This window comes from Haemaphysalis longicornis, unplaced genomic scaffold (genome assembly GCF_048455015.1).
Source record: "Haemaphysalis longicornis isolate Haplotype H1 unplaced genomic scaffold, Haemaphysalis longicornis Haplotype H1 scaffold_13, whole genome shotgun sequence".
In the NCBI taxonomy this organism is placed as follows: domain Eukaryota; kingdom Metazoa; phylum Arthropoda; class Arachnida; order Ixodida; family Ixodidae; genus Haemaphysalis; species Haemaphysalis longicornis.
Genome location: NW_027526233.1, coordinates 96,478,607 through 96,496,119, shown reverse-complemented (window position 1 = coordinate 96,496,119; position 17,513 = coordinate 96,478,607). Strand labels below are relative to the sequence as shown.

At 47.9% G+C, this 17,513-nt stretch overlaps 1 protein-coding gene across 1 annotated transcript in view; it reads left to right on the top strand.

Moving 5' to 3' along the window:
* The window catches only part of LOC144164427 (uncharacterized), a 16,999-nt gene extending 2,770 nt beyond the window's left edge, over positions 1-14,229 (top strand). Inside the window, exons 2-4 of the mRNA XM_077694967.1 lie at positions 508-760; positions 7,721-7,809; positions 11,392-14,229. Coding sequence (XP_077551093.1) covers positions 508-760; positions 7,721-7,809; positions 11,392-11,489 — 440 coding nt within the window. The 3' untranslated portion in view covers positions 11,490-14,229. The remainder of the gene's footprint in view (positions 1-507; positions 761-7,720; positions 7,810-11,391) is intronic.
* Positions 14,230-17,513: the final 3,284 nt, after the last annotated feature.

Genomic DNA, 17,513 nt, shown 5'->3' with positions numbered 1-17,513 from the left:
GAAATCTGGGACCACTGTCTAGGCAAGCTGCACTTCAGCGAGCATTTCATCATTTGCTGTGCTGGGCAGGCACATTCCACTTGGCCTTGGCATGGCTAATGGGCGGGCTTAAAAGTTGCCTCTGGCAGCAAAAAAGTGACAGTATTACTGTAGTAGATTAATCGAATTTGTTTTGTTATCATAAAATTGAAGCTCCAAAAAGATTTAGTTGTCAGTGATTATTTAGAACTTTCATGCAAGATGACGAAGGAAAAAAAAATGTTGCCCTTTTTTGTTGATTTTGGCTTTGAAACAAAAAAGAAGCCATGTGGCTAACCAAGCCAAGCAGTCGAGGAATGTCGCTGGCTGCAATGGCAGCACCCACGGCGTCCCGCGATTGCAGCGCCAGATTTCTCTCTAGTATATATTAGTGTAAAGCTCTATGGTTTGGTGCATTAAACTGCAAAATCTCAATTAATTTTGTTTTTTCCTCAACTTGTGAGTGTTGTTTCCGTGTTGTTGCCCCAGCGCTGGAGAAGCTGCGTGATGCGAGGCAGGAGCTGTGCGATCAGCGGCTGTGGAAGCTGAAGGAGGTGCAGGTGGAGCGGGCGGAGGGGGAGGTCCTGTGCGCCCGTGGCGAGGAGCGCCTGGGGGCCACCCACGGCAAGCTGAAGGGCCTCGCGGCCACCCTGGAGGCCCTCAAGGTGGAGGACCACGAAGCCGTGGGCGCCTGCAAATCACTCGACCTCGCACAGCTGGACGCCTCCCTCAGGTCGCTCAGGTAGGGGGCCGCAAGTCATACAAAGGAAAACCGTGGCAATGTACGAGTGAACAGTACTGAGATTAGTGTTTCCTCATGTGAAACACAAGCTGTATTTTGTCAGGTTCTGTTATTTGGTGTAAATGTTTGCCAAAGTCCAATCCTTATCCCTATCGTGCCAGTACACTTGTCGCTCAGCTTCGGCAAAGCAGGGGAGACAGCGCGCACCCCTGGGGAACACCCTCGTCGAGCCGTTATTGAGCCCAGCAGAGCAGCTACCCTTTGTGCACTGGCAACCTTTCAGCAACCTCCCCCGTTCTTGGAGGTGCCGCTGCGAATTTCTGTGGAGCGTGAGCTGTAGAGGTTGCACCTGCTGCTTTGCGCGGATGAGGATGTTCACAAAGTTTTTTAAAGCGAAGCTTTCAGCATACAGTCGAACCCCGCTACAACGAACGCCGCTTCAACGAAATTTCCGCTTCAACGAAATATTTCCAATTCCCCGTCAGCTAGCCATAGAAGTCAATGCAACAAAGTCCTCGCCACAACGAACCATTTGTCTGGCTTGCTTTCGCTTCAACGAAATTTTAGATGATTTGGGCTGGGTTCGAACAATTATTTTACAATAAAATAAGCATAGCGCCAGCTATCTGTAACTTTTTATACATTCAGGACGCTTAGTTTCACCGAAAACATGCGCGTTGCGACCACACCGTCACCCAAAACAAAACAAAAAATAACTCATAGGTGCACGCCATTGCTTGATGGTGATAACGATGTGGCTGGCCGTCTTTACACGAGGCGCAGGCCCGCTTCGCCAAGGCGGAGCCCCAGAGCTACAGCCAATCCGTATCCAGTTGAAATTGCATGAATGTGCTCCGCTGCTGGCGCGGTGCCGTCATGTATGCGTTGTGAGCAGCTGTCCTTGCCGTTTTCCTTCTACCATTCTTCATAGCCAAGAGCAAAAATCATGTTTGCGTGTTTGGTCTTGAAGCCTAGTCATCCTATCTTAGTCGCGGGCGCGCGGTCATGTTAAATGCAAGCGCGCGCGTCTTGCCTGCCAAGGTCAGTAGCTGCCGTGCCCTGTCGGAGGACAAGATAACGGCACTGCTCCTGCCACAAGCGAGAGGGGGGCTTCCGACGGCCTAGCAGTTATCTGCAAGTAATCAGCTCGGTGGGCACGCCTTGTTGTACAGCGATACGTTTTGCGCCTGCATATCTTCACCCCCCTCCGTAACGCGTTCTTTGGGTGGTGAAAAAACAGATAACCATTGGTATGTTTGTTATCCAAATAAACATGAGTTCTTGCGCGTCACTCCTTTTTCTAAACATTGTATTATGCTGCCAATGTTGCGGAAACGTACGGGGCTATTTTTCTGGCCTTTCCGTGGTGTGTTGGGGCAGATTTCGCCTCAACGAATTTTCGCTTCAACGAAATTTTTCGCACATCCCATCAATTTCGTTGTAGCGGGATTCGACTGTATAACTGTTGTCATTTGTAGTATGTCCAAAATGCACTGCAGAAGAGCCAACTTTGTTTTACTATGATGATGATTGCGGGTGAAGTGAAGAGAAATTAAAGCATTTCCCATAATCAAACCGAACTTGGGGCTATGGTCCCTAGAAATATTTGCTAGTCCGCCGTCTGCGCGCCTTCTCTATGGGGAGGCGTGTCCGCACTGCTGATACACGCACAGCGCTAAGGGTGCTGCGAGAATTTGGAGTGCCCGAGCGGCCGGAGCGAGAGCGGCCGCCGGCCGCCCTGTTCCGCGCGCTACTGCCGCAGAGAGCGGGCGCGCATGGGGGTTTGACGGCCAGTTAGAGCGGTGAAATCCAACGGCTCGAGGTACATCAGTTCACAATTGAAGCTGCGATAGAACTACTATAGGACCTTTTATTTTGCGGCCCGAATTTTTCGCGAATCAGGCTACGGAGCCTATTTGCGGCCACTTACCTTCGCGAGTGAGATGAAAGGATGAAACCGCAGCAACGAGGGCAGCCGTTTCGCTACCGCCGCTGGAACCATTATTTCGCGCATTGTTGCGACAGTGAGATCACGTTCAAAGAGAGCCCGGCGGCGCCAGACACAGTGTTTGTTCTAATTGTGAAAACTGCTGGGTTATCTCCGAACGTCATGTATTGAAGGTGGTTGGCATGCACCCGGCCTGGCTGACTCGAGGAAAAAGAAAGAAAAAGCTGCAGTGAAATGCTTTACCAAAAAAAAAAAAAAAAAAAACCTGTTCCTAAATACTTCGGGCCGAGCCCTTCAACTCCCCCTTTGAAGGAGGGGGGGAGGGTAAAGCAAGGCATATGGCCATTGAAATAAATATAGGTTAAGAACTTGTCTTCTTAATTTCAAACAGCCGCAAATAAAATGATTGCCCATAACGCGAATATTCTCCCTTGTTGCTTTCCCTGCGTGCGTCTCACGATTCACTGCGAGTATCCGGGCAATAAAAAAAAGGCCCCGTGCAATGAAGAATGCAAGCACAGTTGCTGTTTGGCAGCCTGATTCTAGTAAAAATAAGTTTTGCGCACCCCTCAAGTTAGCGAATTTTCCAAATCGTGGAATTCACAAAAATTGCAGGCACGCAAAATAGAAACTAGTACCACAGCTTCTGCCTGTTGATTGAAAGGGCCAAAAACACCGTATGCGTGCGTACAATCATATTATTTTTATTCGGCATTTACATTTAACAGATAGGCAGCGTTCGACGTGCCATGAGGCCTATTTAATGAACGATGCGAACTGGTCAGATCCCGTTCAAGCTTCAAAGCATATATTTGACTCCTAAGCAAAAAAGAGTCATTATGGTTCCAATAAAGCGCCACAAAAAAATTTACGAAGCGCCCACACGCCACACAAATATTTTCACGCGCTTATATATCCACAAGGTCGCGGGTTCGATTCCCGGCCACGGCGGCCGCTTTTCTGATGGAGGCGAAAAGCAAAAACGCCCGTGTGTACGAGATTTCAGTGCACGTTAAAGATCCCCAGGTGGTCAAAATTATTCTGGAGCCCTCCACTACGGCGCGCGTCATCGCCTGCTTTGCGTTGGGGCGTTAAACCCTACAATCAATCAATTGTCTAATGATGACAATGGTAGAACGCCAGGGAATGCAAGTAGGAGTAAAGCACTAGAGAGCACAATTGCAGGGCACAATTGCAGTGCAGTGCAGGCCTGGTAAGAAATACTACCTAATTTGTATGGTAATGTGGTGGGATGTGGGTCCGCTCGCTTCTGGGGTGGTTCTTTTGGTGTTGAAGTTGATTTTAGGAAGCTTTATGTTCCCCAATTGTTGTCGCTCCAACAGAGGAGTAGCTGTGTTTTTCTTTTTCTTTCTTTTTTTTTTCCATGCAGTCACCTCTAAACTGCAGGGAAGCGCAATTTCGACTAAGGCCGTTGTATGTCACACTTGAGACCGCAGCCAAGTTTTGGGCAAATGCGAAGAACAGGGGCACTACGACAACAAGAGCAAGGGCGTTGACACGCACAAAGTGCTAACTGCAGACACGGCCTCGCATGCCGTGGAGTTGAATGTCCCGGAAGATAGAACAGTGAATCCTCCTTGTTTACCAGTTGGGAGTAGGTGCAGGTCACACTGTTCCAAGGGTTCAATAGTGAGGGGTGCAATTGGCACCATTGAGCGCCAAACTTGTTTGCCTGTGCCATCCTGCACCGAACCGCCAATTTTGCGCCAAACTCGTTTATCAGTGCTGTCATGCGCTGGAGAGCCCGAATTGAGCAGCGAGATACGACTGCCATGGTGCCCTGTGTCTGAAAACTTGGCTGAAAGAGCGTTTCCGGTTTCAACGCAACTATGCTTTCGTTTTCACCGAGGATAGTATGTAAGCGGTTTTAAAAGTTGGCTTTTGCTTAGCTGTAAGGCCGCAGGGCACAACGCGCCTTTTCTGCCCTCAGTTTGGGTTTATTTGCGTCGAATTTTCACGGTTTTTTGCCGGTGCCGGTCGTTGCGCCGCAATCAACGAAAAATGACCAAAATGTTGTAACAGTAGAGCTGTCTAAGCTTGAGCTGGGTCGAGTGGCGTTCGCGAGAAGTGTTCGCACAAAAAACCCAAAAAGTACCCAGCGCATGTCAGCGTGTGACCCGTGAGGAGTGCCTGGCGTCGTCGTCTCAGCTTACGCCTTGTGAGGAGCTCGCAAAAAAAAACGAGGCAACAGGTCGGGTGCGTCTGGGCCTGGAGTGAAAGGAGAACAGAACAGCTTGCGCTACAGACGCTGAGTTCGCGAGGCCGGTTGCAGCGGGTCCTAGCGACTGCTAACTCGGACCACTGTAGGAGAGATGTGGAAGGCTGCGGTCAAAACAATCCAAGCCTGCCGGTCGTGGAGAACTTTCAGCGGCAAGTTCGAAAATGTGTGTGAGATGCAACAGCCGGGCCTCCGACGAAGTGAGAGGGGTCGCCAGCTCTGCTGTTTCTCCAGCCTTGCGCAACTAGTGTGAGCTGCGCCCTAGTTCTAGATAGAAAGCAGAATAGAATAGATAGAAAACAGAATAGATAGAAAACAGATAGAAAGCAGAATAATATTCGCATCAAAGGTTGTAGTTTATGAGAGGTGAACTTCGATTTAGTCGACCATTTTTGACGAGCGTAGCTGCATGTATTGAACAAACAGGGTCGTGGACGCGTTAGCGCTTGTTTGTCAATTCGGTTCTCCTTTGTTGGGAGGTAATTGCTCATTATTGGCTGTGAACTTTGGATGGAGTTGGCTTTTCTTATGTGGATGATGGTCCAGCATTAATTACGCCTTCGAACACGCTCTCGTTACATAGACTACGGCGTCCGTACGTCGCCTCTCGCAACCCCGTGACGGGCGAAGGCAAAGCTATGTTCGATGACTGAAACCGCTGTTCGATAGAAAAAATGCGAGCAAACACCTTGTATTACGGAATACCGCCATGAGTTGGCTTGACACTGCCACCTACCGGACATGAGGCGAGGCCTGTTATCTGATCCTCTTTGATTCTGCACTTGAGGTTTACCCTCAAACTTGAGCTGCCGAATGAAGTTTCCGCTTTCACTTTCTCTTTGAATGGTGATAACGCACCGTATTTGCTGGGTCCGAATAACTCCACATATTATAAATTTCGAGGTATAGTACAAGAAATCCATTCAGAATACATTCTACAGCAGTGGCTCTCGACCATGAGTGCGCCGGAGACCCCTTCCGGGCTTGCAAAAGCAATGGGGGACCGACCCCCCCCCCCCCCCCCCCCAATGAACTATGTTGTTCCAAGTCATAATGTCAAACAATTTGTGCTTGCAGCTAGACTTGCCCACGTACTTATTTGGTGCCGGCCTTTTGTGTCTGACTTCTGTGCTGACGCCTGTCCTATCGTCAAACAGTTTGCTCTTGCTGGTGAAAGTAACCTGAAGACAGTAGCCGACCATTCTTTGGGACTCCAAAAATTCGGACTTGCTGGATATTCCGGACTCTCCCAAGGAACCGCCAGTTCTCCCGTAGGTGTAATATCTATGAACGGATATTTCGGTCCAAATGGAGCCAAGGGTTCGATTTTCTGTACATTTTCTGCGACAGAGCCACGGTGTGCTTCAGGACGATGCCATTTTGAATCCTAAGCCACCTGGCTAGCTTCGAATTGGGTGGAGATTGGGTTGACTACCGTTGAGGTAACAAACTTGGATCTTGGAGGGCTTAGTCTGCGGCAGAAGCAATCTTGGAAGCTGCAAATGGGTTGGAAAGACATTGCCAATGCTTTGGCGTTTTGTCCAATGTTTACGAAGAAACCGTGACTCTTGCACGGCAAGGAACCATTCGCAACTTCCTCAGTCCTGTTTAAATGAAACAAAGTTCATTTTTGAGACTCGCGGAATTTTCGGACTGCTCTTTTATTTGGACTATTTCTCGTTCCCCTTTAGGTCCGAAAACTCTGTACCCGCCGCGGTGGCTCAGTGGCTAAGGCGTTGCGCTGCTGAGCACGAGGTCGCGGGTTCGATTCCCGGCCGCGGCGGCCGCTTTTCTGATGGAGGCGAAAAGCAAAAACGCCCGTGTGTTCGAGATTTCGGCGCACGATAAAGATCCCCAGGTGGTCCAAAATAACCCGGAGCCCTCCACTACAGCGCGCCTCATCGCCTCCGTTGCGTTGGCGCGTTAAACCCTACAATCAAAATAAAAAAAAACTCTGTCGGCTACTGTACTGCCTTTTGTGTGTCTGGCTTTCCCGCATAGCTGGCGTGTTGTGCAAAAAGCCCACCTTAGGACTTCTGCTATGAAACTGTACAAACCACTTTGTTAAATGCATAGCATTTCAGTAACTCACGATGTCACCCGCGTTGACGTCCGTAGTCGTAGTCCGCACCCCTCCCCCTACACTATATAAAAAAAAAATACTATCGGGCGCCTGGTTTCGATCCCTCGACCCTGCGGGCGGAACGCAATGTACATGGTGCTCTACCCACTGCGCCACAAAACCGACACAGAATGAAAGGCTACGAACGCGCCTTATATCCTTGACTCATTCAAACTACGTCAAGAAGCTGCTGATACAACGCATTCACTACCACCAACTCCCCAAACACTAAACGTTAACGCAATACACCCACCCCCTATGCGACGCATTTACTCGAGTCCCCCTCGCGGGGAGATGGGCCCAATTTTTCATCAAGCAAGACTAGACAATAAATACGAGGTGGGGGAGAGTTTCGCGGGGTGCTTTGTGGACCCCTGAAGTGTGCTCGTGGGTTCCCCGGGGTCCCCGGACCCCCATTCGAGAAGCACTGTTCTAGTGCATGGGACAACGCCTGATGAATAGATTAAACTTAATTGGTGGGGTGTTGGCCCAGCGGCTTGCACCAAACGGCCTCTCGGGCTGTCCCAAACCTGCTCCAAAAATGCCTTTCTGGCTTCTCCAAGCCTTCTACAAAAGGCAATTTTGCCTGCTCCCAGGACTGCTCCCCAAGACCCATGTACCCTGTTCCACCCCTCACACATTTTCATTCAGGAACCAGAAGAGACTCGCATCGAGGATCATGGGCATCAAGGACTTGGAGGAGGAGAAGGAGGGCTCGGACAATGGCGATCTCACAGGAGGTACGTTTTCGCCTGGGTATTTGTGACGCCAATGTACCCCCATTACTAGACGCCCAGCTCGCAGCAAATTCAGCGGCGATGTTATTTTTATCCTCCAAAATGAAGGAAAGCTCGACCAGAAGATGAACATTACTTGTCCTCACTCAGGTCATGCTGAGAATGTATTGTGCTGCTCCTTTGTTGCGCGTTGCTATGACAAAGCTTTTTTTTTTTTTTTTTTGCATTGCGATTGGTCTTTAATGAAAAAACTGTCATTCAGGAAAACAAAACCTGCATTTTTTTTATGGTGCACGAAAAAAAAACGTCGCATTTCCCCCCGCTGGCAACTTTCAACATAGCACTAAATTTTTCCCCCTGAATTTTTGGTAGCATAAAGCCACCCGAGAAACAAAGGACCGAGCTTATATCTGTTGGGAGACTGCATTTGCATCTGCCAAAGGTGTGGTGCACAGTGGTGCGTGTGCGTCGAGTAGCAACTATTTCAAAAGCAGTTGGACTAACTCACACTTAGTATTGTAGCTTGCACGAAACCATGTCGTCTGTTGTCTTAGCATTGATCCGTTAATGCACCAACTGGCCTACTGTCCACTGTTACTATGTGTGGTATGCTCGGACAGTGCGTGTGCAACTTGAATAAATTAAAAAAAAACACAAATGTGGCAGTGTGAAATGTAGATGAGAGAGGAGCGCATGTTTGGTTTGTGCCTGCTGGTCTGGCTGCATGCAAATGCGTGGTTTTGGATATCGCGAAGGGACCAGTTCAAGCCATGGTGGCATTGGTGCGAGCACTGAATGGTGGTCAGGTGCGCAAAGTCTAGCTGTCTTGCACTGACAGCGTCAGCTGAACTTCAGGCAAAAGCTGGCGGTGTTGTTTGGAAACCGATGGCATGTAATCTTGCAGGAGGATTGGCCGAATGCCACCCAAAAGCAGGTTCTTCAAACATGGAAGCGTGTTTCCCTTATTCATCACCGAGTCAGAATCTTATGAAAGCGTTCCGCAAAACCCCACATCCCCTAAAACTGTTCTGCCAAAGGGAAATCTCTCGAAGCATGTCTGCCGACAAGGCGCTCCACGCGGTTGTTCTCCTTTAAGTGCAGATCACTTTAGGGGCCTGGCTTGTTGTTGTAGCTCGTCCGCGGTCACGCTATCTAGCCACCGCAGTCACGAGGCGTCGCGCACCCAAACAGAGGCTTCGAAAATATACCTGCTTGTCCGTCGATTCAGTCTTGCGCACAAGAGTTAACAGCATAGTACTTGAACAAGAGGTTTACATAGGCAGAACCGTTCGAAACTCGTGGAATTGCCGGTAGCTGTCACGCACCTCCCCATTGTTTAGTGCAAAGAAGACTGCAGGTACAATTATATTTGAGGCAAAGTCTGTGTATATTACCGGCAGTCCCCGCATCCATTTAGTTAGCAATGCTCATTGGGTTGGTTTTTACGATAGTAAGCAAAAAAAAAGTGTCTCTCGAAGAAAAAAAAAAAACCTGTGACACGTTCAAAATGGCGCAAAAAGGCTCCAGCACATACGAAATGAAAGCCCGCGAATAAAAAACAGAATTCCCACTTGTGCCCGGCAGATTAAAGGGACACGGAAGTGATTTGTAAATTGTGGGATTATGAACGCAAATTGTAGTCGGGAGTCCGTAGGCCGTGTTTCGACCACTCTCGCTGCATGTATGTGACTTTATTCACCAGAAAAATCAATTCAAAGATGCTGTCCTCCTTTCTACATCCTCGCCCATTTGCTGTGGCGTTTTGTATGGCGTCATAAAAAAATGGCTTCGCTTGACTGCGCTACTGCCTGGCTCGCCGACTTTCCGGCAGAGTCAGTCGGCCCAGCGTTTAGTCTGCCGGCCACCGACGGGTTGTCACAATTTGTTTGCTCAGGTGAAACTAAGCCACAACATGTTTGTGAAGGCAAGAATGTGCCTTTCTTTACTTTGTTAGTTCGTACACTGTATCAAGCTCCAAGTCCAGGTCACACCACACAAGTGCACATGCGAAGCTTTGCTGACTGGTAGGTACGTTAGTAGGAAAATCTAAGGCCTCTTGAAGGTGGGAGAAGAGTCAGCAAAGTCAATATAGGTACTAAGGAAGTAAAATCAACTGAAACTTTTACCGCACTGCATAACACTAGGGAGCAGGAAGCACTTTTTTGCGCTGGGTGAACAAGCACTGTGGTCAGCAGCACGACCACACATATGGGAATGCCTTCCTGTCTGGTACCATTGCTATACGTGAGATATTATGGAAATTTGGGGCACGCTTACTGCACGAGCGCTATACAAGAAATAGTCATCTAAGCTCTCTTGAGATGCTAAAACTAAATACAAATGTACCCTATATGTCCAGCACCGGCAGCTCTGCCTTGTGGCCGAGTGGTCTCTAGCGCTAGGTACGTTATTTTGCAAGTGGCAAGTTCAAATCCCCTAGAGTACATCGTTTTCTGTTTTCTCTTTTCTTTTTTTTTTTCTTTCTTCTTTTCTTTTCTTTTTTTTCTTGTTTTCTTTTTTTTTTTTTTTTTCTTTTTTTTTTTGTTTTCGGTCGACGTTTTCTATACTGAATTCACCACTTTTGGGCCCTAACGTTCACTGCTCGACAAGCGAGTTCGCAGAACGCACGCAGACTGACACTGACGCGCTAGTGAGTTCTCGTTGGCGTGCTGTTGCCACAAGCACCGACTACTAGTCGGGCAGTGTGCCCGGCACAGGCCATAATCAGCGACCCTTGGCCTGGTGTGAACAAGCTTTTTACGATACAGGCATGAGTGAGGCAAGCTCCGAATATGCGGGAAAAGCGCATGGCATTTGAGCGTCTGCTGTGACGCAGAGGGTGTTCATCTACTGTGTAGGCCTCGGCTAGTTATTGCTACGATTCCAAGCCGCCCTGGAAGGCCTATCTTAGGCATTTTACAGCCGAAGACACAGCAGAAGCGCGGTACGACGATTACTGAGATATCGAGAATGCCCATCCAACGGTGCCGTCGGATGTCAAGCATTTTGTTTTACAGAACCGAAACCTAAACTTGTTTGAATGCTAACCTTGGACATCGTCCAATCACGGTGTGTCTCCTCCAGTCGTCACAGCCTTTAGTTGGTGCGGCCGCCACAGACCGCGTATGGTAGTTTTTCTTCTTTCGCCCTTTACAAAGTAATTACGGACTTGTCAACTGGATAAACGATGAAAAGTGTGCTAATTTGAGCCAGTCTACGCAGTGCAAGCAAAAACAGGAGCGTGACAAATTCACTTCAGTGTCCCTTTAAGATAAAGAAAAGGATGCAAGCTGTCCCAGGAGAAGTTGCTCGATCACTGCGAAAGCGGGAAAAGAGAATTGCATTGAAGGAACCTCCGTTCAATTCATTGAGAGACGAATGAGGCGGAGAGAGGGGATGAGCATTGAGGGGTGGTAGCAGAGAACGGCTGCACAGCCCGTATGGCGAATCACTGCTCTGCACTTGCGACAGCGTTGTCGTTCAGTAGAACTGCTTGAATTTTTTTTTTTCCCTGTTGCTTTGTGGATGTGGCCCAAGTTTCCTGGTGCAAGCTCAGTCCGCTTCTGTTGCTCCCGCTTCTTTCAGTGGTGCAGCACCGTGGAGGGGACAAGCCTTTCCGGGTGGCCACAAGTGGACGCAGTGCGTGCGACGTGGCCGATGACCTGTGGAACTTGCTGCCCTAGACTCCAGACCCTCCTCGAGCTGCACCCCTTAAGCCTTTCGTCGTGGACCCTGCCAACTTTGCCCTCTGCCTGTGACCTTTGAGTCGATTTGTATTCTATGTGCTCGTCCATTTTGCAAATAGATATTTATTAGCCCCATCTGCAGCATGTTCTCCCACAAGATCCACTGTGGTTGCTCAGTGGCTGATGCTTTGTGCTGCAGCGGAGCGCAAGGACAGATTGCGGGTTCAATTCCCAGCCGCAGTGGCTGCTTTAGACCTGGAGGCACGACAAGCGAAAATGCTCGTGTGCCGAGAGTTTCGGCACACAAGAAAGATCCCCTAAAGCCTTCCACTAGGGCACAACGCCTTGTAGCCCAAGTGAACCTTAATCATAATCCCCGGGTTTTTGAAACCTTGGGGGTTATGATGAGACATATCCATCAAGATGTATACATTTACAAATGCTGGACATTTTTATTTTAACGACGAAGCTGTTTGGCAAATCGTAACTTTTCCTTTCCGCAGTTAAGAATACGTAGAAATTGCCAGGCGCGAGCACGGGCCCCGCGGCAATCGCCTGGCGTTAACAAAAACTAGAAAATTCCAGGCGCTCGTGTGTGCGTGCCTCGCGACGACCGCCCAGCGTCACCGGCGCGTGTTTGTCAAGCCTAGCATACACACCTAGGGCGATTGGCCGTGGTTAAGACAAAAAAGAAAGGACTCCGGTGTTCACCGTAATTGTAGTAGCACTTGCTCGGAATGAGAAAGACACGTCATAGTGTACGGCCCTCAAAGGTGACGTCCTATGATAATCACTTCAAAAAAAAATGAAGGAAGCTCACACCTATAGCAGCAATGATGGTCGTTGCGGCAGTGAAGAACAAGCAAATTGGCTGCAATCGTGGACTTAAACCGTCGTGACAGTCGTGAAGGTTGCGTACAGCTTCGCTACCTTCAAGTTTTACGCATTAGTGTGAGCTTCCGTCATTTTTTTTGCTTACGAATAAAATTTACAATGTTTGCTGAGCAGCACAGCATAAAAGCAAACAAATAAAACAAACGCAAAAGATTCAGCAAGTTGGTTCGTTTTTAAAAAAACAAATGGTGCAGAAGCAGCGAAAGACAAAGAATATGAACAGAAACACAAGAGTACGACCAGAAGTAGCACTGACTGTTTGTACCCACCCATGTTTCGTTGTCCCTGCACTGTCTCTGATTTTTAAAAATGAAACAAAGAATGCAGTCAAGGTAAGCTGACTTTTAATGGAGGCCCTGCCTTGGACGTACAACAGTGAATTTCTTGGGCTGATTGCTGGCACGTTGGGTACAAATTTCAATATTAGGCAAGCACTGGATTCATAAAGGGACACCAAAGTGAGTCGGATCAATTCTTATTTGTGGCTTTATTATGCAGTTTCACCCACATGAAGCATTACGCAACTGTTTGGCCAAGGTCCAAAGCGTTGGTTTAGATAGAGCCTGCCGTGGCAGCTTGGTGTCCTGGTGGCCTGAGGATATGGACCCGATTCTGGCGTCCCTGGCCACTTTTCTGTTGCAGTAGAAAAAACAAAATGGATGTGCGCCAAGATTTGTGTTCGCGTCAAATATTTTTAGGTTGTTTGAATTAACAACAATACACCTCGGGGCCTGCTCAAGTTTCCTTTTGTCACGTGAAACCTGAAAATTGGAATTTTAAATTCTATAACTAGGCTGTGCATTGCGTAAGACTAGTACGGTTTACTCTTGTTATGTATTTTCACTGAAGTTATTAAGGTCTTGTGTTTATTACACCGGAATTGAAGTGTGCAGTCAATGTCGAATTGACTATATTTGACCAGTTTGGGCTGAATGCACAAAATCATGTGCTCTACCACTAATGGCAGTCTTCACATGTGATCAGATAGGCATTCACAAGCCCAATTCAGAACACCAGGAGTGTGAAGTATATTTGACGAGTTGCAGTCGGCCAGCCTGTAATTTCTAAGAGCACCACTGTTTCAATCCAACCTATAAAACTGGCATTTGTGGTGCAGTAAAATTCTCTGCAGAGACTATTTCAGTTTGCCAGTTACCTTTGCTTGTGCCTCCACAATAGCGGCCACATTATTGATCCGTCCGCATCGTCAACATGTGTACAATCACAATTTTACATTACAAAGTTTTAATGACAAATTTTATCCATCACATAAAACTCCACATAATGTGAAAGCTGTTGACACCAAAGTTGAGATGTTGAGATCCGCAGCATTTTTATTGGCCTTCAACTCCATCAGGCTTCCTCAGTTCTGCACGCCATGTATATTATGTGTGAATCAGTGAAACGGCCGCGAGCTCATGACAGCAGCCGTCGTCATCACTGGCCAATTCACCCAAGTGGGGATGTTGTCGCTATGTTTTCTTGGTTCAACGGGGGACCCAATAACACGGACCTTAGTGACTTGCCAAGAAATGTCACTCACAGTATGACAAGTTGCTTGAACCTGTTGTCGTCGATATTTTAAGCCAAATGTCACAACACATTCCCTGGGAACCTCTTTAGTTAGCTAGAGCCACTGAGCCGTAGTGGTGTCCGGTTGGTTTCAGTTTTTTCCCGGTTAGTTCTATGCTGTGTTGTTTTGGCTGAATTTGTATGCTTTGTTCGTAAATTCATCTGAAATTGTGTTGTTCCTGTAAATATCCAAGATAATAATGTCATTTACGTGCTGTGTGTTTTCGCTCTATGCCTTGTACAGGGGGCTCGGGCATCTCAAGTGGTTTTTTTGTTTTGTCTCACTTTTTTGCCCAGGCCTATCTGCATTATTCTTTTTTGGTGATGTAAATAAAACTCACTTTGACTTTGAAAAATGCGGTGCTTAAATTGCATTCTCTGGGGGCCCTGGGTTCGATTCCGATATGCTCACAACTTTTCCCAAGGTGTTTTTTTTTTGTAACTCAAATACTTCACTTTTGTTTTCCTTGCACTTCTGGCCGATTCAGGAGCCGTTTTGCTGCTACAGACACTGGATGGCAACTTTCCCACCGCTACAGTTGCTGTTCCACTGTTAGTTCCTACGTTTATGGTGCTGAAATCCAACCATATGTGAATTGCAGGCCTCTGATAAAAGGCTACAGCTGATCTTGTAGATTCACAAAAGTGCATGTTCTGTCTAAGCAAGCCATGAATGTACTGTATTTTCGTGTGTATAACCCGCACCAAAAATGCAAAAATTTCAGTTGCAAAGTAGGGTGTGGATAATACGCGGGGTTTTTTCTTTGGTGCGGCTTCACGGCAATGCGCGTTGTGTTGTGAAGCTCCTACGTAGTGACACTGACTAAACCTTCCATGGCAGTGATTGTGCAAAACATACAAGGGCAAGGAAGAAAAAACAAAGACGAGCGCACTCTAACAACTGAATTTTATTAGTGAATTGTTACTTTTGCCTTGCAGACAGTGTATTCTACACGCTTTTTCTGTCTACACAGTATGTGATGTGTTGCTTGAGCAGCAGCTTTAATGCAGCCTTTCCTGTATCAAACGTGCGGGCAATACACGGATTTTTTTTTTCTTTTCTGGCAGGCTGAAAGTGGGGGTGCGGATGATATGCAGGGGCGGGTTATACACACGAAAATACGGTACTATTCATGTTTTTCCAACCACTCGGAGGGCGATTCCAGGTTAGATGGTGCAGAAACGCTTCAAAAACAGCTGCATCACAAACAACCTGGATGGAACCGAAGATGACCTTGTGTACAACAGTGGCGGCTGCGGCTCAAGTGATAGCTCTAGCGAGAGCAGTGACACTGACGGAATGGCGACTTACGCCTTGCAGTCAGTGTATTCTACTTGCTCAATATGCGCTTTTTCTGTCTACACAGTACGTGATGTGTTGATTCAGCAGTAGCTTTGGTGCAGCCTTTCCTGTATCAAATGTGCTGGCAATACACGAGGATTTTTTTTTCTTTTCCAACGGGCTGAAAGGGGGGGTGTGGATTATATGCAGGGGCGGGTTATACATGCGAAAATACGGTAGTATTAGCGGCACGGGCATTTACAAACCTGCGTTCACGTGATTTCCACTGCAGCATAAAAAAAAAGTACGCTCCCTAGGTAAAAGGGTGGCCACTTGTAGCTTTGCAGCCCTCACATAGTACATTAAAGGGCACCAACTCTGTGCCTCCTTGTGGTGCTTTGCACTTCCTTCACAGCAAAGTGTGCACCATACAACAGAACCAGTGTTTGGTGTAGCTGCTGCATCTATTGTCTTCATAATGCAAGCTTCCTTACACCAGCATTTTGCATACTGACGTGATGGTATAGGAAAGTGGAACGAACTGGAAAGCTCTGGGTGAAAAATATCGACATGACACTTTCAACAGAGACAAGTCTACCTTGTCTCGGTAGCTTTAAGCAGCAAGACCGTAGCACTCAGCATCGAAGAGAGTTGCACCAGAAAACGCCGCCAGGCCCCGTGGCTTGGGGAGGGTGCTCCTCATTATAGACTGAAGAACTGCTTGTGATCATGTGGTTTCGATTGCCAAGGCATCTTCACCGGCAGTGTGTTGACATTGAAGGTGACTGGGAAGCCTCCACGAGGTCATACTTCAAGGATACTATTCCTGTTGACACTTGACAGACACAGGCCAAAATTACTGGCTACTGCGCCAGTTTTTTACGCATCAAAGTGGTCACTCACTTTCTTGTTTTCCCACCCAAAGTTGATAACATGCCCTTAGAGGGGTCCTGAAAGGCGCTTTGAGCATACTAAATGAACAAGCACAGTCGTTAAGCACAGACTGAATAGCGCTTAAGCTTACATCATCTTTACAGTCTAAGAGGGGAGATGTAGGGGCCGCTGGCCACTCTAGCATGTGTGCGTGAGAGAGTGGGGCATAGAGCGCGTGCTCTGTGGCCTGCTGGAATGAAGGAGTTCCACTCTTGCTGCTGAAAGAGCCGGTCGTTTCACTCTTGGGCTTCAAACATGGTGTCAGAAGTGTTCAGCCATGTCTAGTGACGCAGATGTTCCAGTCGTCTGTGTGGACACTTCTGGACTCCAAGCGCTGGTCCTTTGTTTTCATGGACCCAGGAGAATGGCATGTGGATCGACACATTCATAGATGAAGTCTTGGAGTCTGGTGTTGACCCTGCAGGTGACAAACAAAAGGTTTGAATGTTACTCTACGTCATAAGACTGCAGACGCAGACCCTGCTTGCTTTGCTAGGACTATAGGCACTGCAGTCACAACCATTCGCCACAGTCGAGCAGCCCTTGGTGCATCATTTCGGTCATACTCGATCGACTAGACACTGAGCGCACCGCTGAATGCAGCCGCCTGGTGAGTCAGTCGATGCTTTCTGTGTGATCATCCAATAAATGAATGACAATAAACTTTCGATCTGCTGCCGAGTTGAGTGTGCCATCCATCAAACCGGCACTGCGCAATTCTTTTGTTTTGAGAAGTATTCAACCGTGTGCGGTCCCTCTCAGGTTTTTTTATAGGAGAATCTACAGGCTCAGCATGACACTCCTGCACATTCCCGCAGTTTTTCGAGAGCTGCGCTATCTAGATGATCACACATCGATGTTGGGCGCCCTGCATTCTTCCCTTAAATAACTTCAAATCTCGTAGAGGGATCTCCCCTTGTTTCGTTATATTCCCCGGTTTGGGTTACTGCCTGGTACTGTGGCATAGGATCAGCAGATACCAGAGAGGGTACACCAGGTAAATGATACCAGTGTCGCATAAAAGCTGGGCATCTAGAGGGGGTCTAGTGATACCCAAGAAGACGTGCCTGTACGCACGTGTCTGCCACACCGTCGCTCCTCTAGCTGTCTCGTGGAGTGCCAAATCTCGGACACACTGACCGGTCCCCCTTCTTTTTTTTTTAAGCGTAGCTTTAGTGTCCTTACTGATGCCGTTGTATGTTGCACGTTGGCATATAACGTTGGCAATTATCAGCGCCAACTTTTTCCAACAATGATGATGATCGTGGTTCAAGTGAAAGACTCTTCCCGTGACTGGAATCGAACGTGGGTTCTTGTGTTATGAAGTCGGCGTCCATGCA